At 37.0% G+C, this 26,951-nt stretch overlaps 2 protein-coding genes across 2 annotated transcripts; one reads left to right on the forward strand and one right to left on the reverse strand.

The window, feature by feature from the left end:
• The first annotated feature begins 4,115 nt into the window (after positions 1–4,115).
• cfap100 (cilia and flagella associated protein 100) lies at positions 4,116–15,370 on the forward strand. The gene is made up of 14 exons (XM_048206927.1): positions 4,116–4,291; positions 5,204–5,292; positions 5,919–6,090; positions 6,198–6,265; positions 6,435–6,598; positions 6,808–6,888; positions 6,977–7,182; positions 7,381–7,477; positions 7,557–7,590; positions 11,397–11,551; positions 11,661–11,796; positions 13,856–14,058; positions 14,300–14,393; positions 14,980–15,370. Exons 1-14 carry the CDS (start codon positions 4,264–4,266, stop codon positions 15,091–15,093), a joined length of 1,641 nt encoding a protein of 546 aa, XP_048062884.1. The 5' UTR covers positions 4,116–4,263; the 3' UTR covers positions 15,094–15,370.
• Positions 15,371–15,464: 94 nt separating this feature from the next.
• Positions 15,465–26,360, reverse strand: si:dkey-156n14.3 (zinc finger protein ZXDC). The gene is made up of 9 exons (XM_048206921.1): positions 24,388–26,360; positions 24,139–24,291; positions 23,987–24,065; positions 21,471–21,601; positions 21,069–21,239; positions 19,408–20,285; positions 19,003–19,257; positions 18,829–18,930; positions 15,465–16,013 (listed from the first exon to the last, which is right to left on the reverse strand). The coding sequence occupies exons 1-9, from the start codon at positions 26,282–26,284 to the stop codon at positions 15,927–15,929; spliced, it is 3,753 nt and encodes a 1,250-aa protein (XP_048062878.1). The 5' UTR covers positions 26,285–26,360; the 3' UTR covers positions 15,465–15,926.
• Between the last annotated feature and the right edge of the window lie 591 nt (positions 26,361–26,951).

Consider the following 26,951-nt stretch of genomic DNA (forward strand, 5'->3'; position numbering starts at 1 on the left):
CGGTACTTTTTGTTATATATATATATATATATATATATATATATATATATATATATATATATATATATATATATATATAGAGAGAGAGAGAGAGAGAGAGAGAGCTGAATTAACTTTGCTTTATATTATATAGTGTCTGGCATTTTTGGTGTTTTATATAAGATACAGTAAGAATATGAACAAAGAAACAAACTGCCAAATACAATAAAACAAAGACACAAATGAAATAAAGTACTTTCATTTGTCATTGTGTTCATGTAAGTAATATAGGCCTAGCCTATAAAAGAAATCTAAGTAACCAAATGTAAAGTGACACTGCATGGTTTTCACAGTATAAATTAATAGATTAACTCTTATTAAAGCTAACTATATTCAGAAGAAGTGCTGTGAGTGATTTTCTCTTTGCATTTTGTTGTTTGATTAACACTGATGGCATAATTGTCAGAAGGTGACTGCTGTCTCTTTAAGACAATAGATATTAACACACATCGTATTTTCTCCCAGCTGTTTATGTACACTTCCGATATAAACTGCATGTATGTAGCTAAACACACTCCAATCCGGTAATTTTAACATACTATTGTGCGTATTTGATCTTTTGGACGTGCACCTGAAGCCCAACGTGTAATTTGTTTGTCTATTTGCGATCCGTTTTGAAGCGCGCGCCGCAATTCAGCCTGAGGAACAACGTCTCTTGCGCGGATTATTGTGCTTTCAACGTTTTAAACGTTGATAATAATTTTCAAACATTTACTGCAATTTAGCAACAGTAAAGACTGCATTTTACAACAATCACCGACTGTGCTGATTCTTACCTTAAGTTTGAGTTTAGGGAGGAACGAACGCGCGCAGCTGTGAAGAGAATGAAGGTGTGCCAGACGAAACGCGGCAAGTTTTTAATAGTTTTACCTCAGATATCTTCTTTCTGATGATCCTTGAAAGCCAACATCAAAATCAAAAATAAAATTAGCTTAATATCAAAGCACAGGCCTAAAGTGTATGCAGACGTTTAGTTTTTTAGTTCTCTCCTCAATCGTCACCATTAGGCTAAACAGGGCTTTCATGTGAGCGGCTGCGCGCGCTGTAGCTTCTCTGCGTGAGCGCGATCTCTCTTCTTGCGAAAGCAAAAATGCATCATGGACAAATGTCCTAATATTATTGCATATAGAAACAGCTGGCGACTCTGGCGAGATAGAATCTGCAAGATAATGACTATATAGCAATAATAAATGCACGTGTATTTTCTTCATAATTTCTCCAGTACCGATAGCAGAACCGTTAACGTCAGAGCTTATCGATACACCGGTCTTTCAAAATTTAGCCCCGGGGTCAATTTAATACCGGGTTTCGGTACCCATCCCTAGACAAGACTGTCGTTATTTTCATTTTTTAAACACTTGCAGTCTGTATAATTCATAAACACAACTTCATTCTTTATAAATCTCTTCAACAGTGTGTATGTTAGCTTTAGCCACGGAGCACTATCAAACTCATTCAGAATCAAATGTAAACATCCAAATAAATACCATACTTACGCAATTAGACATGCTGCATGACGAACACTTTGTAAAGATCCATTTTGAGGGTTATATTAGCTGTGTGAACTTTGGAGCACGAGAATTTAAAGGGGCCGCAGCCTAAATCGGCGAATATTTAATGATGCCCCAAAATAGGCAGTTTAAAAAATGAATAAAAAAAAAAATCTATGGGGTATTTTGAGCTGAAACTTCACAGACACATTCAGGAGACACCTTAGACTTATATTACATCTTTTGAAAACACGTTCTATGACACCTTTACGGTTGGGATTAGGGTGTGGTTTAGGTTTACCTGCATGCAATTATGCACAATTTATAGTAATTTACTATAGTAACAACATGTAACGTGTAACAAGGAAACTGTAAAATAAAGTGTTACTAAGATTAGATTTTTGTGAGTACATTTTTGAATGAAAAAGACAATATTTGTGAAGTATACTATATTTGTTAAGTACAATATTTTCAGTATACACTGCATTTGCACTGCATCAGTGTACAGATGATGCAGTGACACAATGGACACTTTAGATTATTTGAGCGATCTTGCATAAGAAGTTATATAAGTTTATAAATTTATTACAGAGCCAAGGAATAAATCTTTTTAATACCATCCTAAATGCTAGAGATCTGCTGATTTAGAGGTGTGTGTGCAAAAAGTAGTGCATTTATCTCCAGTATGGTCTAGGATTGGTTTCAATACAAGGTCAATAAAGCCAGTATATGCCAATATATGCATGATTACTGTTTTAAAATGCACAAATGCATTTAAAAAATGTGAGAATACATACAGTTTTGTTAGCCACAATGTAAGTGTGTGAACTACATTTGAAAAAAATTATATATAGTAATAACAATTGATTTAAGCACTGAACCCACTAGAAGTTCTAGTACAATCAACAGATTTTGAAACACATATGAATAAATGTCTCAGCCTTCAGCTCACCCAGCATTCTAGACCTCTCATAACAGAGCAGAGCCTTTACTTACAGACTTCAGATACTTCACATTCTGCATCACACTCATTGAAGAGTACTGTAGTGGTACTATAGTGCATTTTTAGTATCAGATAATAATACAATGGCACTTAAGGTATTAAAAAATTACTTATTTACATACCATATAACCAAATAAACCATAGTTCAAACCATGTCATATTACCATGTCAGAAAAGCCATAGTATTAATATTATACCATTTCAAAAAGCACAATAGGGAAATACTAAAAATGCCAGCATCCAGCACTTTTGCTAGTATAACACTTAACGTATACTAAAACTAAAATGAAGATTTTATTTTTACTGAAATACTTGCTGTTTTGTACAAAAGCAATGTACAGTATTTACATACCATATAACAAAATAAACCATAGTTCAAAGAATACCATGCCATGTTACCATGTCCAAAACTAAAATGAAGATTTTACTTTTATTGAAATACTTGCTGTTTTTATACTGTTCTATACAAAAGCAATATACAAACAGCAATGACAAACAGAACAGCCCTATTCAGAATACTATTCAAATCCTATTTATTGCTATAATGCATATTTTACATAAAAATTGAATGGTGAATGGTGAATTGAATGGTGTGTTCCTTTTGGTCCTAGTTTAATCCAGTTCCCACTGGACCTCAGTCAGCCTATAATCATTATCAAACTAGAGTTAATGATTGACATCTAAATTGTCTATTGACCCTTATTTCAGAGAAGTGAATGAATCAGCAAGAACTAAAGTAAAATTTCCTAATCCACAAACTCTTTAATTTTGAAACCCCTTTTAAGTGAGGTAAAAATGAGTCTAAAATATGTGTACCACTATATTAGACTATTAACCTGTAAAGCTATTAATTAAATAGCCATCAGCAGAATGCAGCAAATCTGTTAAGCTGATCTGTTATTTGTGATCTATTTTATTAATGGTTCTGCATATGGATCATATCACAAACCCAGCAGTGTAATAATTAAAGCTAAATAGATGTTGAGTTTAATAGAAGAAAAAAGATATTGCTTTGAACTATTTAGGGTACTCCTGTGTTTTTTCTTACCCTGGTTGGCTATAGATGTCCTGTTAAATTAGCCTAAACCCATTCTTTAGCCTTCCCAATTTTTCTTTTTCAGGTACCCCTACAATATGCAAGCCGATGGGAAGAATGGGAATGCTTGTAAAAACTCAAAAACAGCAACTTGGTTTTAGAATAAAATTTTATGTATAAAATGTTTTGTTTTTTTAATTAAAATGCTTAAATATTAGTATAAAATTATTATAAAATAATATGCACATAGCTACAAAATTTAAACTGATGAGCATGTAGAAATGTGTCAAACCTAGCCTACATTCTTTTTCTATTTTTGGAGAAATAAGTCTTTAGAGATGATACCACAACAAATAAAATCCTTGTAAAATGGTGGCTATATTCTGAAGGATTTTAAATGGCTGGTATGGTATATTTGTTCTTAAATTTTATATAGAGAAGAATATAGCCTGTATTATATAAAACTTGAAGCGTTTTATACGAATAGAATGATCTGGAGGTTGTGAAATACCGCCACCTACATTTCGTGGAAAGAATGTGCCCAATATAAAGTTGTCAGGGCAACCAAAAACGCAACAAGGGAAAGGTCTCCTCGAACTGGGTCCGAACGGGTTACTCTCTCTCTCTGATCCATTTGCAGGTTTAGAGAGCGCTGATTTTGATTGATCTAATTAGCTATTTACCGTTGGAGCAGCATGTCCTCATCTGCATCATCAGCACACAGTAAGACATATGGATTTATACATGGGTGATTCATTTATGAGCAAGCAGTAAGAAAGAAAACAATATAAATTATTGCTGTGTATGTCATGTGATTTTCTCTATATCTGTAACATAATTCTAATTTAATGGAACTACATCTGCATATCTTATATTAGGCCATATATTCGGTTAAGATGGATGCGTGTAAGCTGTTGAATGTGTGTGTGTGGTCCTGGACCAAATGTCCCCACATTCATAATAAATGTAATAATGCAGTTTTCTGTGATGGTTTAAGCTGTCTTAAAGGGATAGTTCACCAAAAAATGGAAATTCTGTCATTTACTCACCCTGCTAAAATTGTTCCAAACCGGTATGATTTTTTAAAATTTTATTCTGCTGAACACAAAAGAAGATATTTTGAAGAATATGGGTAACCAAACAGTTAATGGGCCCCATTCACTTCCATAGAATGGAGAGAGAGAAAAAAAATACTGTAGCCAATAGGGCCCATCAACTGTTTGGTTATTGACATTCTTCAAAATATCTTTTTTTTTTTTTTTTTAGTTCAGCAGAGGAAAAAATAAAATATACAGGTTTGGAACAACTTGAGGGTGAGTAAATGACAGAATTTAAATTTTTGGATGAACTATGCCTTTTAGCGCACCTGGCTGCAAGTTGGGCATTATTATAACATGTCATGTAACGTTATGCTATACAAGTCAGAAAATTAATACAAAAACTAATGGCTACGACTTAATTTGGCCATTCAGGCCTACTCTGAATTTGTAAATATGGTTTCTAACTCTATATAAAGGCTGCAATATAGGTACTGTATAGGTCTACTGCCTATGAGATTTTTTTGCTTTGGATAAAACCCATTATGTCAATGAAATGTCCTTGTGAGTACAGTATATGTATGTTTGTTTGATTTAGAAAGCAGCGATGATGTGAATCCTTTCAAAATCCCTGAACACAAGGATCTTTTCCAAATGAGGAACAAAGAAAAAACTCGAGAGAAGCTGGTTTGTACAATTTAATACATTGAATTTTATCTGATACCCTTTAAAGAACAAAACCAGCACCAAAAAGACATCAGGCTTGGAACTTCCTAACCCAGCTTACAAAATATTTTCTAAGAATGTTTCGCTAATGTTTCCATTCTGTTATGAAAACGTTTTCTGAATGTTCTCTGTTTTAAAAATGTTTTTAGTTATTCAAACATAGGGAACATTGCATTTTATAATTTTGCAAACATTTCAGGAACCTTACTTTTGAATGTTCTCTGAACATTCTGAAACAAGCAGTAGCCTAACATTAAAAAACAAACATAAAACAAAATGCTACACATAAAAAAGTTCCATGAACAATGTATTATAAATGTTTTTATGCTACTGTTTTGAGAACATTAAAGACCAGATAACTTTTAACAAATATTCCATTAATGTTACTGGAATAATTTTGTCATCAACTTTGAGAAGACCTTGCCAGAAAGTTAAACCAAGTTTATGAGAATGTTCCCTTGGGGGGAAAAAAGTTTTGATATGGATAGAAAATAGTTTTAAGGCATGCGATACAAAGCATGAGATTCAAGCATTTGCTTGAAGTCTGAAGGTGTGCTAGAAGTTGAAACTGTGCACTGTCATGGCAGGAGCATCAAAGTAAGTTGGCTCTACCTGTCCATGAGAAGATGACATTTGCAGGCAGAACAAAGGCAAGACAAGCCAGACTGAGGAAGGAACTGAAAGAAGGGGAGAGTACATCAGTCACACACACTCATGGACAGCTCCAAATTACACCTGCATGGAGGGTATCTTTAAAAGGTGAGCCACACCATACCACACACAACGTCTGCATCAAACATATAAACCCATGGCAAGTAACATTACATTTTAGCCTAAAAGTACCATTGTTATTCTAATTTTCTTAGACCCCAATACTGATAAAGGAAGCATGAATGAATATATCACTAAGAGACGTGAGCTGTTCTTACTTGAGGTAAGATGGTATTTTGTGTTTCTAGTTCTCAGCCACTAACCACGTAGACATTTGCTCAAGTGTCTTAGTTTTATTCACTGTGTTTTTGAATGGCCTTTCTCTGTGCTTGGTTCTCTATTCTTCTGTGTCTGATTGTTTTTGTATATATGTTTACTATTACTTTTTTTAGTATTCTCTGGCAGTAAAGAGAGAAGAGATTCAGCTACTAGAGCAAATGGCTGCAGAAGAAGAGGGAAAATTGACAAGAGCCGAGAAGCTCTTGGAAGACGATGCCATCTTGTTTGAAGAATTTCTGAAGGAAAATGACAAGAATTCTGTGGAGGCTATCAAAATGTACCAGTCATACTAATTTGTACTTAGTATTAGAAGTACAGTCATTACAGTCCTGTTGATATCTTGAAGTGTAATGCTTGAAGTAAGAAACTCAATGTTTAAAAGATTAGGAATGAATAGCAAATTATTTCTTTTTTACATGGGCATGCATTAACACAGCAGAATATGTGTTCTAAATCTTATGATTAAAACCATGAAATACTGTTCAGTGCTGAGCAGGAGACCAAGATGAAGCTGGAGAAAGTAGCCGAGATCAAGAAGATTACTTCCAAAATGGTGGCAATCAAGAGGTATAAACAAATCGTATGGTTAGATGCTTTCCATAATTCTTTCATCTGGTTTGTTTATCTTTTTTCTCTGCTTACCCTTTTATTTTAGTGACATCTCTAAGTATGAGGACATCCTGAAGGAGTATAAAAAGTATAAAGAGTTTCTGCTGATGCTGTCACCCCCAGAGTGGCAAGAGAAACAGAGATCCAAGAGCAGGCGCTCTACTGACTCCACCAATACTGAGAGTGATGGAAAGCAGACAGAGAAAATCAAGAAGAACAGAGAGAGAAAGACAGGCCCTCCAGACAGCAAGCGTATGTTGGCAATTTTACAAGCTTTCAAACTGACATTTGTTTAAAAGCATAGTGCAAAGTATAAAATTCATAAAAACGGCTTTAAATATGACATTCTGTCATATATTTGCTACGTGTTTTTAACAAATGTGTTTCTGTAAAATTGCATTGTATTTGTTCCTTGTTTTCTGTAAAACAAATGTACTCAAACACATATAGGTGAAGAAAGACGAGTGACTCATGGTTTTTCTTCCTCTCGGGGGGCCAGGGCTTCATCTAGACAAAGTGTGAAGTCCGGCCGTCAGAGCAGCAATATGTATGTACAAACCATAGTATTGAGTATATAGCTTTGTGTGTTAGCATGACTCATTAATAATGCTTTGTTTTCACTTCAGATCTGCACCTGGGACTGACAGTTCAGATTGTGAGGTTAATATCCACTAACATTCTTTTCAATTATGCAGTCTAATTATTACATTTATGTTTATAGTAGTAAAGTGTAACAACATTTACATTTTATGCCTTAACCTAACCTGAAAATTGAGGTGTCAGGGTTTGGCTGTATAGATGCTGTTAAAACACCATGTGGCAGCCTGAGGTGGGTAGAGTATCCAAAAACTGTACTCAAGTAAAAGTACAAGTACTTATAGAAATATTTACTCAAAGTAAAAGTGAAAGTAATAATCCTAATAGTTACTTGAGTAAGAGTAAAAAAGTATCCAATAAAAATCTACTCAAGTAGCTCGTTACTAGTTACTTTTATTATACACACACACACACACACACACACACACAATAGCACGTTATTATTTAATGTTTATTATTTAAATATTTAATTTATTATCATAATTAGATATCTTTGCAACAAACAAACATAGAAGAGACAAGCATTATTTCTAGCATCTGTAACCCGAATGCATCGTTACTAGGCTATATTAATAACGTATACAGCTAACGTTACAATTTAAAGAAGAGAGAAAACTCTTTACATGTGCTCGCGCTCATATCTGAACTTGACACAAACAATGATCAAATACACATTGACGGATCTTCTTCGGTCTGTTCTCCAAAATGTAATCAAATGTATATTTCAGCAGGCGCGTGTAAACTGCTTAACTGTGTCAACGCAAAGCGTTCATTTTCAAGACGAAAAGGTCGCTGGCGCCGCCATTGCGCAATAGTATATGTATAAATTAATGTATAAATTAAGATATATGTCCATAAAAACGGTAAAGAAATACTACATACTTTTGTTATAGTGACGTAATAATCTGTTTGGTTGTAAAATGTCGGCTATTGGCTGTATCATGAAGTAAAATCAAATGAAATCGATAGGCCTACCTGTGGAATTGTTCACAGACAGCATACGCAGCTCAACTAATAAAGGTCTTCATCGCTGGCAAACAATTGGATGCATTTGCAGATTTGCTTTTAATTGACTGTAGGTCCACTGCCACTTCATCCCCTCCGAGTGAGTAACCGCTTCCAAAGATTCAGCGCGTGCAGGAACTGAACAAATCATTCAAACTGATTCGCGAATCAATTTAGACAGCTTTACCAACTTGTTTGATCAAGTCTTTGAACAGAATCGACTCAAAAGAGTGATTCATTTGTCAATGGGGCATCGTTCATGAAAAAAGAGACGCATTTCTTAACATTTACAGTATTGAATTAAAATAAAGTAACGAGAGGAACGTTGCCCATTGTAGCGAAGTAAAAGTACAGATTTTTCATTACAAATGTACTCAAGTTAAAGTAAAAGTACCCACATTTTAATCTACTCTAAAAAGTAAAAATTTTCCAAAAAACTACTCAAGTACATGTAACGAAGTAAATGTACTTCGTTACTACCCACCTCTGGTGGCAGCAAAATGCAACTTTCTCCATTGATGGCCACTCAGGCAACATATGTACAGTGGCATGAAAAAGTATGTGAACCCCATGCAGAATCTGTGAAAATGAGAATTATTTTAATAAAATAAGAGGGATAATAAAAAATGCATGTTATTTTTTGTTTAGTACTGTCCTGAGTAAGATATTTTACATAAAAGATGTTTGCATTTAGTTCACAAGACAAAATTTATTAAAATAACCCCATTCATAAGTATGTGAACCATTGATTCTCTGATAACTGTGTGGTTACCTGATGATCTACGACTGTTTTTATGTTTTGTGATGTTGTTCATGAGTCTCTTGTTTGTCCTGAGCAGTTAAACTGAGCTCCTGTTCTTCAGAAAATTCCTCCAGGTCCTGCAGATTCATCAGTTTTCAAGCATTTTTGCATATATGAACCCTTTCCAGCAGTGGCTGTATGATTTTGAGATTCATCTTTTCATACTGAGGACAATTGAGGGACTCAAACTCAACTATTAAAAATGGTTCAAACATTCACTGATGCTCCAGAAGGAAACACGATGCATTAAGAGCCGAGGGGTGAAAACTTTTGAATTCAAATATCAAGGTAAATTGTACTTAATTTTTCTGCCGGGAAACATGCAAGTATCTTCTGTTGGTTCCGAAGGGGAGTACTAAATGAAAAACAATGATATTTAAACAAAATAAGAAAAATTGTGACATCTTCATCCTGTTCAAAAGTTTTCACACCCCAACTCTTAATGCATCATGTTTCCTTCTGAAGCATCAGTGAATGTTTGAAACTTTTTTAATAGTTGTGTTTGAGTCCCTCAGTTGTCCTCAGTATGAAAACACAGAACTCAAAATCCTACAGTCACTGCTGGAAAGGGTTCAAATATGCAAAAATGCTTGAAAACTGATGAATCTGCAGGAGCTGGAGGATTTTTCTGAAGAACAGAGCTCAGTTTAACTGCTCAGGACAAACAAGAGACTCATGAAGAACCATCACAAAACAAAAAACAGTCGTGGATCATCAGGTAACCACACACAGTATTGAGAATCAATGGTTCACATACTTATGAATGGGGTTATTTTAATAAATTCAGCTATTTTTTTGTCTTGTGAAGTAAATGCAAACATCTTTTATGTAAAATATCTTACTCAGGACAGTACTAAACAAAAAATAACATGCATTTTTTATTATCCCTCTTATTTTATTAAAATAATTCTCATTTTCACAGATTCTGTAAGGGGTTCACATACTCTTTCATGCCACTGTAGGCTGTATATGTTGATATTTGCTAATATTTCATTAAAGTATTTTTTTTCAGTACTTCCTTTTTTTAGGGCTTATAAATGTGTGAAATGGACTTGTGAAAACAATACTATAAGTCAATGATATAATGCATATTTTTATTTTTTCATATATGTTTATTAAGAAAATACATGGAATTGACATATACAATAACTTGAATACACCATGATGAAAAAAGAAAGGCTCATCAAAAGAATTAAATTCTTGAAAAGATAAACTTTATTAGGAGATTATTAATAAGATTTAAGTTTATTAATTTCACTACTTATTGATATTTGAAAAAATCAAAAAAAAAAAAAAAATCAAAGTCATGTGGTGTGACCAAGATTCAGTAACATACAGAAAAAACATTAAATGATATCACAGACTTAAATGGATAGTTCACCCAAAAATTTAAATTTGATGTTTATCTGCTTACCCCTAGCGCATCCAAGATGTAGGTGACTTTGTTTCTTCAGTAGAACACAAATGATGATTTTTAACTCCAACCGTTGCTGTCTGTCAATGTCAATGGGAACAATCTATAAGAGTAAAAAAAAAAACATGCACAGACAAATCCAAATTAAACCCTGTGGCTTGTGATGACACATTGATGTCCTAAGACACGAAACGATCGGTTTGTGCGAGAAACCGGACAGTATTTAAATAATTTTTTACCTCTAATACACCACTATGTCCAACTGCCTTGCGCACGGCATCTGGTGCGTGAGGTGTGTACGGTTGAAGGTCAAAATTACAGTGCAGCTTCAAAGGGCTTTAAACAATACCAGACGAGGAATAAGGGTCTTATCTAGCGAAACGATCTGTCATTTTCTAAAAAAATACAAATGTATATGCTTTATAAACAAAAATGATTGCCTTGCACGTGCTTCCGCTTTCCATATTCTTTTATCAGCTTACGCTGTATGTCCTACCCTTCCCTTTTGTACTTGCAGAAAAAACGGAACTGGCGCTACGGGGGGGTGGGGGGTGGGGGATGTGCTGGGGGGGGGGCTCCTGTACCATTCAACCAACTGCCAATGAGATGAATGGGAATGCTAATAGATTCCTCCTTTACCTCCATTAGGAGGACCCAGAAATCTTCTTCAAAGATCCTCAGGATCTGTTAAACCTGATGACTGAGCTGGAAGAGCAGAACCTTTCTCTCATCCAGAACACTAGAGAGACAGAAGAGGCTTTGGAGGAGTTCAGACAGAATGCTGAACTGATTCACAAAAACATGTGGGTACTTGCATGCCTTAGAATTGCAAGGATTTACTTGAATTGCACCAATGTTTTTTATTGATTTATTCCAATAGATAAATGTTTATATTTGGTTGTGTATTTGAAGGGAGTCTGAGTCAAAGCAACTGAAAGAGCAGACTGATATCATGGCTGACACCATTCAAAAGGAGAGAGAGAGAACAGCAGATTTGGAACTGAAAGCCAAATACTTCAGCTTTGGACAGTACAAACCAGAGGACCAGGTAAGACAAAAATAAATGTTGGGGGTTTCATATTTGTCTTCTGTTGTGCTACTTCGTCATTTTCTTTGCAAGCTTTCTTGATATTCACAGTCAAAAATGACCGCATTGGAAACGAATGGAAAGCAAAATTTCATCTAGTGTGTAACGTTTAAGTCCACTGAAGGTGATGAAGCAGGACCCATGTGCACACTCTCAAACAGTAGGTTACAACATCAAAACTAGACAAGGAACAATGGAAACATGATTGCTATATATACAAAGACTAATCTATTTCATACATTATTTTTCTATACATTGAATCACTAAAGCTCTAACCTGCAATATGCCCTTTAAGATACACCTGAAAGCAATGAACAATGAACCAATGAAAATGTGACACATAGACAAGGGAACCAATCAGAACATGATACATGAGACTAGGGAAGCACAAGTCACGAGACAGACCGATAGGCGTATGACATCAAAGTACCATGAGAGCGATTCAAAAGCATGAGTCGTATGCTCTCCAAATGCTCTCATGGTACTTTGATGTCATACACCGATCAGTCTGCGCAGCGCCAATGCATCTCAAACAAGCCTACTATCACATAAGGGCAAGAAAGTCACATGACAAGAAACCAGGAACAAAACATCAAAATAAAACACATGAAAACAAACGTGAACCAAAACTCAAAACCAAATGTAACATAGTGGAAACGTTTGGTACTGCGCCCAAACAAAATCTTACTGAAAGCTAATTTTTTTGTTGTCTGGCTATCACCAGACCAAGCTCAATTTAAAATTGAACATTGGTCTGGGGAGTTTGCTATGTATTTCCTACTGCACAAGAGGCGTGATCAACAAGCATTATTCACGCAATTGGATAGTCCTTCAACCAATCAGATCAACGATCCGGGTGACGTACTTTTGCAGAGCGATGCGAAAACTCCAGACAGGCTTAGTTTGTATTGGTTTGTAGCATTGATCAGCGGTTTGCAGAAGCAGCAATGGTATCGAGCGATTTTTGCAGGTTGTGCAAAAAAACATGAAAGTGAGTGATATTTACACCCAGTCGAGCGATTTGTTTGCTAAACTAAAGAAGTCATTTAGCATTGTTGAGAGGTTAAAAGGAATTGGATTGACGGTCGTGCGAGAGACGTCATCGTGTTATACCCGCCAATAGCGAGCAAGGTGGATAAGCCAGTCTGTGATTGGTTCCCGCAAAAGTGTAACAGATGCAGCAGAAATGAATGTATGGGTTTCCAGACTGAGTTGCCGGGCGAAATCAAATCGCCGGCAGATCAGGCTGGGTTTACCCAGTCTAAATTTTTTGAGATATCAACTTCAAATTTGGAACACAGCTTGTTTTGATTTATTTTTTCTTTGCTTTTCTCACAGTTTTAGAGTAAAACATGTTTTGGAAAATATATATTTCATATAAAATTTAAAATTATATATTTTTTGCATTTTTCATAATAATAAAATAAAATTAAAACATCAAGAAACAACCAATAAACAAAACATAAGGAATATTTCAGAGCCTTGTGAAAAGCAAAACAAAACAGATCATCCAAGGTAGTGAAACAACAATGTAACAGTGACGAGACCATGATCACAGGGAACTCAGGGACAGGGAACTGGCTGTGACAGAACTGGCAGGGATGAACTTTGGGAGGACCTCCCCAGCACTGGCAGAGAGTTCGGTGCCTGGGGTGTCTGACAGAAGTGTGCATGGCCCACACACACAGGATGGAAGCAGCCATCGTTGGAAGCACCAAAAACATGGGAAGAAACAACAGACTTGGGAACATTGAGCTAGGGAATACTGGGTCCACCGGACTTGGGACCACCAGTACTGGGTGGTCTAGGCTAGGGAGTGTAGAGGAGGGAATGGACTCAGCAGACTCAGAGAGGTTGGGATCCATCTCCCCTACTGTACAGGGGGAACCACTCAGTTGTCCAATTCGATTAAAGGCAATGAGGCACAGGATATAAGATCATTGATAAATCATTGGACAGTGACTTGTTTAAAAACATATCTAGTGCCCTAAGAATAGGAGTATTTGTACCTTGCCCTCAGGACAAGATTCTTGACACACTGAACTCTAAGGTGGAGGAGGTGTATCACTGCTGTGTGGGGGAAACTGAGGCGAACCTGACCATTTTGCAGATGTTGACGGCCATTGAGGAAAAATTGGGGCAGCTTCTGGAAAATGCTGAAATGATTCCAAAAGACCAAATGAGTATAGCCGAACGTGCCAAAGAGAAAGAGAGGAGAATGAGGTGACCACATCTAGACTGTAAAAAATGTTTTTGTTGAGTTGTACTACGTCAATACCATTTCAGTTTTTGTACTTCAAAATTTCATGTTTAATTCAAACTTGCCGTTTCTATCTAATAGTGAAAATTACTAGCAATTTCTGAGTCTAGCAATTTCTGAGTTTTTTGTCAGTGTACATATACATTAAACGAGGAACAAAATGATCTAGTTCTAGTTTGTTTCTAAACTTCTTTTACTGTTTAGACTGCGTGATGAGAAGATACATTTGCAGATTAAACAACAGGAGGAAAGACAGAAAAAAGCCTTGGAAAGATCGCAGACTGAGATTAAGAAAACGGTAAGAAACAAAATTTTTACCTCAACAAATGTCTAATTTACCTTTTGGCTTTAGTTATAAAAATATATCACAATTGTTTGTCATCATTAAAGGGGTCATATTTATTTTCCCACAATTTTGCGACCATTTATCACCCTCTCTCCAGTATGAAAAGCTGTTTTTTTTTTTTAAATCTCTCCAGCTACAGGTTTACAGTCGTGTACAAATGTGCAACGTATTCAATCCATCTTTGTATAGCCTCCAGTACATTGTGACATGATCATAAAACAATTCTAACTTTTCTTTTAGTGTTTAGGAATAATAGTATCTATCCAACCTTCTCTATTCCTCACTGTGACAGTGTGGGTCAAGTTTCTGATCAACCAATTGACATCACTGAAATGTAACCTCTGTGATGTCACAAAGTCAGTGTAAGCAATGCAGAATGTGTGATGATTTTGTGTAGCTGTCACAATTTCTTCACAATGGAGTTATACAGAAGTTTTTATATACATCAGGCTTTTATTTCAAATGTTAAATATGACCTCTTTAAATGACTGACATTGCTTTTCAAACAAGTGAGAACATGCTTTCTGTATTCTTTTAGCCTGTTAAGAAGCTGATGCCACGCTCCCAACCTCCTGTCCGCAAACGTCAGACAAATAAAAGCACTGAAACTATGGACCGGGAAAATGAAGAGTATCTGTATTTCTTTAGTTAAATCACAAGTATGCTGATAGTTGTTTTCATTTTAATCACGTATATATAACTAACTAGATAGCATCAAGTATATAGATCTTTCCTTGTATTTGCAAGGCTTAAATTTTGAATGGACATGAATATGAATGTATGAATCATGAACATGCTTTTGAGAACAAAGAATATGAAACTTTGACAAATATTTGCTGATATAAACTAGTCAAAAGTTTGATTTAAATGTAAAATTTTATTCACCTGTTTTAAAGTAAACCAAAGCTAATAAATACATTTCAACTGCATCATTTTATAAAAAGTAGAACAAATTATTATTATTTTTTTTTATAACAAACATGGAACATAACTACATCTGAACTTTACAAAGCCATACAAAAATAGGCATAAAAACCAACTTTATTCCTTAATGGTCAACCAGGCAAATAAGTTAAGGTCAAATTATACTGACTAGATTAATGACAAACAGTTAAAGTTTTCATAGACCAATAGTATTTATTCTGATTAAGAGACAGATCAATGATTATGTTCACTGCCATATGTCTTTTGTGTGCTCACAAGTCACCAGATCTAAAGACTAAATAATCAAGCATTTATCAAACCAGTTACATGATGAAAATTAAACAAACTAAATGTGCTTTGATTTGGTCAAATTAGCTTTTTGTATGGAACACAGTACTCTTCTGATATATACTGTTTTAAACATGAATGCAGGGATTTGCTTATAAACTACACAATGATAAAACCAGTGGAGGCACTGAGAAAAAGTACATCATCTGAGAAAGAGAGAGAATGAGAGAGTATGGTCATATGGTCCTTGAGTAGCACTTCCTGTTTCTACCATCACTCCAAATCTTGTAGGTTGATGGTGCTACCAGTGAATTGGGAGTTATCAGATCCATTTTCATCTTCGGCCATGACTGTGGGTTCCTACAAATGAGAATATTTAGTTTGTGTGATGCATGTGTAACAAAGTAACAATTTCCAAATTGCAATACACAACAGGATAATTTTATGGCACACAATCATGTATTGGATTGTAATCCATCTTTTCCCTACCAGAACTGATCCTATATAAATCCACAAGACTCATTTTAAAAGGATATACTAAAAATAAAATATTTTCAGGTCAATGACCCTGATCTTGATCTAAGTTCACACTGCCAGTGACTCTCTGTGATATGATCTCATTCATTTTCAATAGCTATGTTTCCATCCAAAGTTGCCACTATAACTTGGAATACTGTGTAAATTTAAATTGGAATAAAGCACCATTTCCATCCAGTGAATCGAAGAGAAGAAAATCATAACTTACTGATAAACAGTCACCAAATATCACTAAGAAAAATGGAAGTCGCTCCAGTAGGAGAAGCCACTACTGTGGGTCTTATTTTGTATATAATAAATTACTTGCACCTAAGATAGCGCAGTCGAAATGCAATAAATGCTGTCATGTTATCTTGTTTTCGGAGGTGGATGGGAAGCCTGCTAGGGCTGGGCGATATATCGCATGCGATTCTCACGCGCATTTCGTCAGTAAAGCCAGTTCCCTGATTACCGCTAAATCGCCATCACCTGCTTTCAAATGGAGCGTCATTTAACAGACAGAGCCGTAGTTCACTGATAAGCCACGCAAATATCGCGTTCATTATCGAAGGCGATTCATCTGCGATATGAACGTGATATTGCGTGGCTTATCAGTGAACTACGGCTCTGTCTGTTAAATAGCGCTCCATTTGAAAGCAGGTGATGGCGATTTAGCGGTAATCAGGGAACCGGCTTTACTGACGAAATGCGCGTGAGAATCGCATGCGATATATCGCCCAGCCCTAAAGCCTGCTGTATGGGAACGCAGCCGTGTAAGACAGTTCTGGGAGGTAATTATACCGAACACTTTTACTGACTTTGGCTAAGGCATTTCAATTTTACCTAAAAAAAAAAAAAAAAAAACACATTTCAGATGCTGTGCAACAAGACTGGTCTGCCGTTTAGTCCAGCTATGCCGTCCCATCGTGCTCCAGTTCCGACAGAAAAACGCATTGCCATTGCGCTGTATAAGCTGGCCTTATGCGTCAAGTTGTGAGGGACATTTAGGATCAGCAAAACCACAGTTCACAGTTGTGTGGGCCATTCGTGCACACGATGAGCAACTACATAAAATTACCTGACCGAGACGTGCGAGCTGAACACAACTACACCACATATCATGTACCGCAATTATATGGAGCTCTGGATGGATCCCCCACTGAGGGTTACAGGGATTACATCAATTAGGGTTGGCTGATGTCTACCAAATTGGCATCGGACGATATCTACAGTGAAACATCGCGATGGACAATGTTTCACTGACAAGGTGGGGGGGGGGGGGGGGGATTTAATTCATCGGAATGAATTAGAAACGCTCGCTATGCTCCGCTCCAGTGGACATGCATCGTTAATGTGGCATGCGTCTGGAGAAAGAGAACGCGCATGGAGCTGGAAGGGCTTGAATGAAGAACGTTTGGCTTTAGATAAAACTACTAGAGGATATTGCGCTGAAATATCATTACCAAAAAAGATCCTGAGTGCTTATGGCGTGATCCGCACCACTGTTTTGACGTGCTGGTCACTTCAACAGGAAACAGTAGAATGGTGCTACCGTTCTATCTCACGGTCTGGATGGAAACATGCTGGGGTCCGGATGTGGTCCGCCATTTGAATATCAGTGGTTTAGTTTGTGTAAAACATCTAGTAGTTTTGAATGTAATTGGTATTGTGATCAGGAAAAACTTCATTACGTTATTATTACCTAATCAGAAAAAAAATTTATTTGAAGTAACTGCATAGCAATTGAATGCATGCATTGCACTGGGTAATATAGTGTGATTAATTAAGATGTTTTTTTGCGGGCGGGTTGCAAGGGAGAATCACGATGCCGGCTCAAAATCGTGATGTCTGTCAGCATCGGCAATGGACGATGGCATTATCTATCAGCCCAACCCTAAAGTGAACATTTTTCTTATTGCATGATCTGTTGTGGCAAAGTCACTTCGACTTTTTTGATGAGCATTAAAGGTGCTAAAGAGGATCTTTTCGTCGACTGAAAAACCAAAGACTGTTAGTGAGTTTTTGAAATGAGCGCGTAAACGATTGGCTGATGTTTTTAAGGCCCTACCTCGTGCACAGATGATGTATATTAATATTATTCCTTTCAGTGCACCTAATAAATAGTCTTTTATCAGTTAGTAAAGACAGTTTCAAGTAATATTGCAAAAATGTATGAAAAAAAAAAAAAACATCCTCTTTAGCACCTTTAAGGAATTTATTCGGTAAATGTGTTTCCATCATAGTTTATGAGCATATCTTCTTATCGAATAATAATAAAAAATGATCAGACTTAATTGAGCACAAGTTTTTTTTTTTTATGTGAATTTTTAGAATATGCATGCATCTTGACGATTCCATCAAGCGTTTTTGTGCAATATCAAGTGCCAGTGACTTAAGCAACATACAAGGAGCATGTGCTGTTTTTTCTCTTTTCTTTCGTTGAACGCCATTCCCGCTTCTGTGGCTGTGTTCATGCTGAGACCCAGGTTTAGTTATTCAAAAATAAAACTAAATAAGATGTTCAAGATTATTTTTCTAGAAACCTCAAGACTAAATTTGGATAAAAAAAATAAAAAAAAATAAAAATAAAAAAAACCTCTACAACAAATAAAATAGAGGATACAAAATGCAATGAATGAGGCTTTGTTGCTGTATGAACCTGTAGGATGTTGACAGGCAGATCCACAGTGAGCTGAGAGTGTGAACACGAGGTCTGTGAACTCAACTGGAAAGCCAGGTCTCCATCAGCAGCAGGGTCATCCTACAAAAAACACTCAAATCAATGTACTGAACTGAAGTGAGAATGCTTTCAAATTCTTTCCCACCATCTCACCTGCAGCAGCTGAATCTGTACAAACTGTGCGCCTGTCACCGGATCCCGGATTGGTAGCTCACCATTTCCTGTAGCAGCTCCTTCTCCAAAATGAGTACTTGAATTAGTTGACAGAGCAGAGCCGGTGCCTTTTGATCCTTTAGTCTTTTTTTGGCCATTCTCTGAGGCACAAGTGGAAGGGCCTGGGCATTTCTGTTTCCTCCTCTTGGCGAGCTGAATGGCCCTGTAGTCTGTGCGTGCTGATCCACTGCTCTCCTAATGGCAGAACAAAAGAACACTGTGCAGTCAGACATTTGGGTTAACTTCTTTTAAAATGACTGAAAAAGGAACATTTAACCAAATAAAAATGTTAAATTCTATTTTATGGCTAACAATTTCAAGATCAACATGCTCTTTCCAACTAACCATAACGGGGCAGGGAGTGACCGAGGGCAATTCTGTTATTTTCTGCCCACTGTAGGATCCACTGTGGCTAGGGAACACAAACTGACACATCCCCTTACTGCCATCTGACTGAGCCATGATCTCCACTCTGCTTAACAAGGGCCCAACGGCTGTCTCGCTGCCTGCCAGGTCAGCCTTGGCCTGTGGACAAAGTAACTCCGGTACAGGATTTGCTGCAAGAGCCATGGAGGAGGAGAGAGGGGTGGAGAGAGAAGGAACAAGAGATGAACTGAGTGCTGGAGGAAGAGCTGATGTAAGTGAGGAAAGAGACTGAGTGAGCGATGAAGAGAGTGATGGTGTGAGAGTAGATGGTGATTCTACAGTCAAGGGATTGCAGGAATTCAGAGGGTGGAGTTGTTCAGAAGATGCAGTACTTTGAATTGCCAGAGCGGTTAGTGTTCCCAGCTCTTCTGGGTTGACTGTTTGCACATCATCCAAATGCAGTGTGGCATGGGGCAAAACCCCTCCATCTCCTCCAGTGCCCAATCCAGTGTCTAATACATGTACGCCCATATCTTGTCCAGCTGCTAAAATGAGAGGATCCACAGTTTTTGCCCCGTTAAGAGCCGATCCAACTGATGCTGGATCTATTGTGAGGATTCCGGCGTTGACCAGAGGCATGTCCATGGAGAAAGATCCTGCCCCAGAGCTGCTTTCACTCCCTACAGAGACAGCAGTGGCCCCAGGACATGCAGGAATGCTAGAGAAGAGAGAGGATAGGTCCAGACTGCTGAGTTCTGCTCCTGCAGGTCCTGAGGGGGCACTAACAGCCTGTGAAGTACTTGTCAGCTCACTGCTGGGGGTTAGAGTGGCTGTGTCATCCAACTGACTCAACACATCTGCAGGAAGAACGGAACATTATCAGCATGAGAGGACCAAAAGCAAGTAAATACATTTAACTGATGATACAAGGAGGTTATGGTTACACAATCAATTTAAACACATTCAGGATTTTAAGATTTCACTTTGATGAGCCTAAGAGGTCTATCCAGCCATAAACAATGATACTAAAACTTAATACCAAATATATCTCTTGTTATCTTTGGCTAATTTTGGTTTTCATTAGTGCTGGGTGGTATGACTAAAAATCTGTATCATTGAATTTAACTTGTTGGAGGTTTATATGGCTGAAATATCAATTATATATCAAACTACTGATTGATTTTACATGCTTATTTTACAAATTAGAAAAATTGGTCACTGTCACAGTTATCATAAATAGTGGTAAAATATTAAAGCTAGAGTCCTGAATCCTTCTAGTGACACAAAAGTTTGTCAAGATTAGATAAGAATCCCATGGTAATAGTGTGAGATGAATGTAAATAACAGGGTTTCTGCAGGTTTTATGAGGAAAAATAAGGCTTTTTAAACTCTAATACATTATGTATAATTAATTAACTTCTACAATGTCCATTCTGCTGATTATCATACAATAAAAGTGGGCAGTCATTTTTACTTTGTTGTATGTAAATAAGCAGCATGAATGTCCTACCATTATTTTCCATCAAAAAATATGTTTTCAAGGACAAGAGGGTAAGTGGTGCAGGAATTTTGATTTTTGTGTGAACTAAAAGTCTTGCTCCATAGTACACAGACCTGAAGTTGCGTGCGTGTCTGTGTACCTGGGCTGAGGTTGTGGTGTTTAAGCATGTGCGTCTTGAGGCTGCTGCGTGATGAGAAGTGTTTGGTGCAACCAGCAACAGGACAGCGACTCCTCAGACTGACTCCATCCTGCTTGTGCTTCTTAGAATGGATGTATAGACTACTGCGAGCTGAAAACTTCGCATTACAACCTGCAGATTTAAATACAAATAACAACAATTACAAAATTCAATCTGAAATATTAGTATTAAAAGAAATATGTCAGACATTTCACATAGTAAGTGATAGAGAACACACTGTACAATACAAAAACAACTTCTGCTGATTGACTAATGCTGAACTTTTAGAGGTCTGAAGCTGTTAAATTCTTCATAAAATCAAAATTTTTCATTCTATAGTTCTTGTCCAGATAAGATGCTGACCTTCAACAGGGCATTCAAATGGCTTGGTACCCAGGTGTGTGATACTGTGGCCCTTCAGGTGCTCGGCCCGTGTAAAGGACTTCCCGCAGCCTTCCTCTGGACATGCAAAACGTCTGTCATCATCGTGCTTCCTGAAGATGAAGATCAACACCTAATGAATCACTCCAAATCTTGTGACACAGACTTTCAACATGTTGATGCTGCTTTTAAACAATATGCATTCAGAAATTATGAAAATAAATCGACTTGAAATAGTATGACTTCTGTCTTAAACCTGCATGCAGTCCACTGGAGTAGACAGATCTATTCAGTGTTACAAGTTACTTAAATTGTATTTAGAAGTTATCCAAATTGTGGTGGACACTGGTGCATTAAAGGGTTAGTTCACCCGAAAATGTTAATAATGTCATTTATTACTCGCCCTCATGTCGTTCCACACCTGTAAGACCTTCGTTAATCTTCGGAAGGCAAATTAAGATATTTTTGTTGAAATCAGATGGCTCAGTGAGGCCTGCATAGCCAGCAATAACATTTCTTCTCTCAAGATCCATTAATGTACTAAAAACATATTTAAATCAGTTCATGTGAGTACAGTGGTTCAATATTAATATTATAAAGTGACAAGAATATTTTTGGTGCACCAAAAAAACAAAATAACGACTTATATAATGATGGCCGATTTCAAAACACTGCTTTTCATGAAGCTTGGAGCATTATGAATCAGCGGTTCGGAGCGCCAAAGTCACGTGATTTCAGCAGTTTGGTGGTTTGACACGCGATCCGCATCATGATTCGACATGCTGATTCATAGCACTTCGAAGCTTCATGAAGCAGTGTTTTGAAATCGGCAATCACTATATAAGTTGTTATTTTGTTTTTTTGGCACACCAAAAATATTCTTGTCACTTTATAATATTAATATTGGGCCACTGTACTCACATGAACTGATTTAAATAAATTTTTAGTACATTAATGGATCTTGAGAGAGGAAATGTCATTGCTGGCTATGCAGGCCTCACTGAGCCATTGGATTTCAACAAAAATATCTTAATTTGTGTTCCGAAGATTAACAAAGGTCTCACGGGTGTGGAACGACATGAGGCCGAGTAATAAATGACATTATTAACATTTTCGGGTGAACTAACCCTTTAAAGAGTATATAAGTTTTAGCATTTTAAAGGATTTAATTTGGATTATTTTTAAGACAGTTTACCATTTAATAAATTATAATGATGAAACTCGTATAGAGATATTAGGGATGCACCCAAATTTCAGCTAGCAAAAATTTTCGGCCAAAACAGTTATTTTCGGTTTCGGGCCAAAATGGTTTTGGAGGGCCGAAATCAGTAACTGAAACAAGACGTTTAATTAGCGCTTCTCCAATGGCACGTTTTGATTGGGTTCAGCATCTATTTTTTGTGTGCATAACATGGATAAGCTACAACAGTTAAACATGTCAGCTGTGTGGACACTAGCTATAGATTGAAGATATTAATTTCTCGATTTTAATGATGTGATGCTTATGCTGGAAAGCTTTTGGTCAACGGCAGTTGTTTTAAATGTGCTATAGAAATAAAATTAGTAATCCATTGTATTGATATGGTTTCTTAAATTTAAAATATTTTAGTCGGTGCTGTTTCTGTTGATGTGTGAACAAAATTTAACTAAACATTTGTAGCCCACCTGGCATCCAATAATTGCAAAAAGCTTTGTGCTTTGTTACTTTTAATATGAAGTCTTAAAACTTTAAATTTCTGTTAATTTATTATGGAATTAAAACAATAAATTTTGTTTTGGAGATCTTTAATATGGCATGACATCAGTGGAGTGCCTCAGATCAAGCGGCAGCACGGATCAAATGCACAGAACCGATAGTCTCATCTCCTCTTTACAAGTTACAGCATGAAATAAACATGGGTGAACATCAGAAGATGTGTTGAATGATACATTACAATCCTGTTTTAAGTAATCACTCAATCAGCATTTCAACTGGGGAAAGACGTCAATAAAATGTCACTTAAATGTTACATTTACCTCTAGAAAGCTATTCAATATCCATGAACTCAGTTAAAGCTAGAACAAAATAACTCTAGAGAAGAGCACTTTGCAAAATATATGACCTGTATTACATGTTCATTATATTTTTATTTAACCTGTTAGTGATGCATGTATGTTTAAAAAAAAACAATTTATTACAGTTTATTGTTGTTTAAATGTTTACATTTCATCAACAAACTGGAGTAGAAACAATTCCGTTATTAAAAAAAACTGCCTTGTGTGCATTTAAATGTTTAAATTAAATTTGTACAACTCAGTTTTAACTATTTGAGTGTAATTAAATAAGTTTGATTAATTAATTGATTATCAATTGATTATTTTTGGTTTTCAGTCTCTGAATTTCGGTTTCATTATAACAATATTATTCACAATTACAAGAAACTTGTAGTGCAATAGGATATACAGTATAATCGTGCATGCATGTATGGGTATAAGAGGTTCGAAACTCTGCTCCTCACCGTTTGTGCCTCAGTAATTTGGACATGCTTGTGAAGGTCCAGCCACAGGAATCAGAATCACAAACAAAAGGTCTTTCACCTGGGGAAAAAAATGAGTAGTGTTAGAACATAAAGTGATATGACTTTATTCCTGTATCCGTGCGTTTTTTCACCTGTGTGGCTGCGGAGGTGTATTTTTAACCGGCAAGCCTTGTCATAACGCTTGTCACAGCCAGGATAGGTGCATGTGAACTGAGCCATTTCTCTGAAGTGGGTTCTGTTGTGGGAGAACAGGGCGCTGAAAGTGATGAACGTCTTTTCACATCCTGAGAAGGAAAAGAAACACCACCATTAGTATCTGCAATATTGTCATTGCCTATTGTTAACTTTGGTATATTAGTTAAGATATCAATTCAACTCACCTGGAAACTCACACTTATGTGGTCTCTCAGGCTCAAAATGCGTTCTTTGATGATTAGTGAGTCTCGTGGCAGTGCGAAACCTCTCACTGCATACTTCACAGATAAATGCATTTTCCTGGTCATGTGCTCGAAAATGAGCTTTTAGATTGTAGACTGTGGTGAAACGCCGACCACAGTTTTCCCATTCACATTTATGAGGCCGCACTTTGTCATGAGACTGCAAGTGCCGTTTTAGTTTGTACGACGTTGTGAAGGACCAATCACAGCCCTCCACTGTGCACTTGAAGGGACGCTGGTCCTCTGTGTGTAGAACCAAGTGGATTTTGAGATTTTGCCGGGTATCAAAGGTACTGGAACAGCCTGGTTGGGGACATCTATACTTTACTACTGAACCTTTCTTGGTCAATCCTGATACAGTTAATAGGTTTATTGGCTGTAGTTCTTCACAAGCAACCGATTTGCTTTTAGAATTTTGGCAAATGCTACTTTCATCTTCTATAGCACAAATGGTTCCTTCCTCTTGCTTAATTGGCAGACAAGAGTCCAGAGTAACACCCATTTCTGATAGCAAACAGTCATCAGTAAGAGTCAATTCCGAGTCACTGCTGGCGAATCTGGCTTTAGGCTCATCTTGTACACTTGAGGTAACATTGCTGATTTTCCCGATGGACTTACTTCCACCGTCGTAGTTGAGCAGCACAAGATCCTCATTGTCTTTCATTCCCAAATGTTCTTTTAAGCTTATCATTCCATCCTCCTTGTAAGCATAGCCCTCTGGCGGGGTGGCTAGGGTCAATATTCCATTTTCAATAGTCACAATGATACTCTGATTGTTAATCATGATGGTCCCAGAGAATGTTTCATGCACGGGTATTGGAGTCCCATCAGGACCACAGTCCCCATTACTGCTGGACTCTTGGTTTGCATAATCCATGATATTCAATTCAGCCATCTCTGGTGCAACCCTGTTCTCTGGTACAAATACAGGGCTGTTATTTTTTGCCACACACTGCATTAATTCTTCTGTTGAATGTTCAACTAAATTATTGCTGAGCATTTCTACAGTAGAGACCTTTGGCGTTTGACTGCTCCCAGCATAGTCTTCTGATAATATTGGGTCTCTATTCTCTGCCACAAGACAAAACTCGTGTCTAACATTTTGGTCTGTTCTCTCAGATCTGGTATTTAAACTACTGTGGCTTGACAAATGTCCCGATCTGGATGAAGTTCTGTTGAAGTTTCCATCTGAATCTACTGGGGAACGGAGAGTCTTTGACTTAGATGATGATGATTCATTCTCTTCCGGTTTGCATTGAAAGCTCATTTGTCGTTCCTTGCTGTCATCTTCTTTATGCACTATATTAAAAACCACATATAGTTCCTCTGGGCTCTTGCCTGAAGAGGTAGAGGTGTTGCTGAGAATTTTCTCTGTCGTGTGTCTTTGTTCACAGCTTTCAGAGTCCAGTAGGGGAAGCGCCATTTGCAGATCGTTATCCTCATGTTCATCGGCCCTCTCAAACTCGGAAGGCAGCAGCTCTAATTCATTAAACACCTTTTGCCTGGACGCATTCACGTCACCGAGCTCTGAAACTGCGGACGGTACATCATATGTCTTATGATGGCTGTTTTGAAGAGACAGAGCGCAGCCGCTGCCATTTTCCGCAACCCGAAGCGGCGACGACCTGGCCCGGTTGTTGTTGTCGTCACTTTCTATGTTCAGCGATCCCGAAAGATCCGAGATCGTATTTTCAGTCAGACGTGTTTTCGCATGAATTCCTGAAGCTGTTGTCTGCTGAGAGAATGTCGTGTGGAGCGGGACGCCATGTTGGTACTGAGTGTTTTTTGTGTCAGAAAGCCCCTGGATTTCCATCTTGGTGTCCCTGTAGCAGCAGCTCATGAAAGCTCCGCCCTTCACATATGAGTGCCTGATCCTGATAGGCCGGTATAGAAATTACGTCATACCAAACACATTTTTTGTCTTCCTTTTTTTTTTTTTTTTTTTTTTTACAAATTATAGGGTAAATTTATTGAAGTGTATCAGTGCAAATCTGCATAACGTCAATCAGGAGCTAAAACAATGTGCAAAGTTACATTAGGTGCAATTTATTGTTGAATTCAAATTCTTAAAAAAGGGACACACCCACTTGATTATGATGCAATAAGAGTTAACACATTATGTTACATTTTAATTAATCCTTGCTCTGGCCAAGTATGTTTGATAAAGGAGCATTCCACTTAAACTATTAAGCGAGAGTAAATTGGTATAAACTCTGTTGTACAGTTAAGTGTTTCCAAGAGATTCTTTTGTCATTTGATTTTTTTTTATTTTTTGAAAATAATTTATTATTTTGATCTAAAAAGCTTTCAAGTTATTCTGCTTAAAAGCGTCTTTATGTTTCTGTTGCTTGGACACAGAAATATGTGTAAATGTAGTAGGTTTTGGTTTTTTAAATCGGTGATAAGACTTGAGCTCACTGAAGAATGTGCATGCATATAACATTATGGATGTCTGTGTACATGGACCATTACTGTAAAACAGTAATGCCTGTTTAATTTACACCCTG

This window comes from Megalobrama amblycephala, linkage group LG11 (assembly GCF_018812025.1).
Source record: "Megalobrama amblycephala isolate DHTTF-2021 linkage group LG11, ASM1881202v1, whole genome shotgun sequence".
Taxonomy (NCBI): Eukaryota; Metazoa; Chordata; class Actinopteri; order Cypriniformes; family Xenocyprididae; genus Megalobrama; species Megalobrama amblycephala.

Bases quoted from the DNA above. Each gene is read 5' to 3' on its own strand.
- cfap100 (XM_048206927.1), top strand. From the start codon at position 4,264: ATGTCCTCATCTGCATCATCAGCACACA. The intron at 6,889-6,976 runs GTATAAACAAAT...CTTTTATTTTAG, and splicing joins AAAATGGTGGCAATCAAGAG to TGACATCTCTAAGTATGAGG. The intron at 7,591-11,396 runs GTTAATATCCAC...TACCTCCATTAG, and splicing joins CTGACAGTTCAGATTGTGAG to GAGGACCCAGAAATCTTCTT.
- si:dkey-156n14.3 (XM_048206921.1), bottom strand. From the start codon at position 26,284: ATGAGCTGCTGCTACAGGGACACCAAGATGGAAATCCAGGGGCTTTCT. The intron at 18,931-19,002 runs GTGAGATGGTGG...TGTTTTTTGTAG, and splicing joins TACAGATTCAGCTGCTGCAG to GATGACCCTGCTGCTGATGG. The intron at 16,014-18,828 runs GTTCATACAGCA...TCTCATTTGTAG, and splicing joins TGCCTGTCAACATCCTACAG to GAACCCACAGTCATGGCCGA.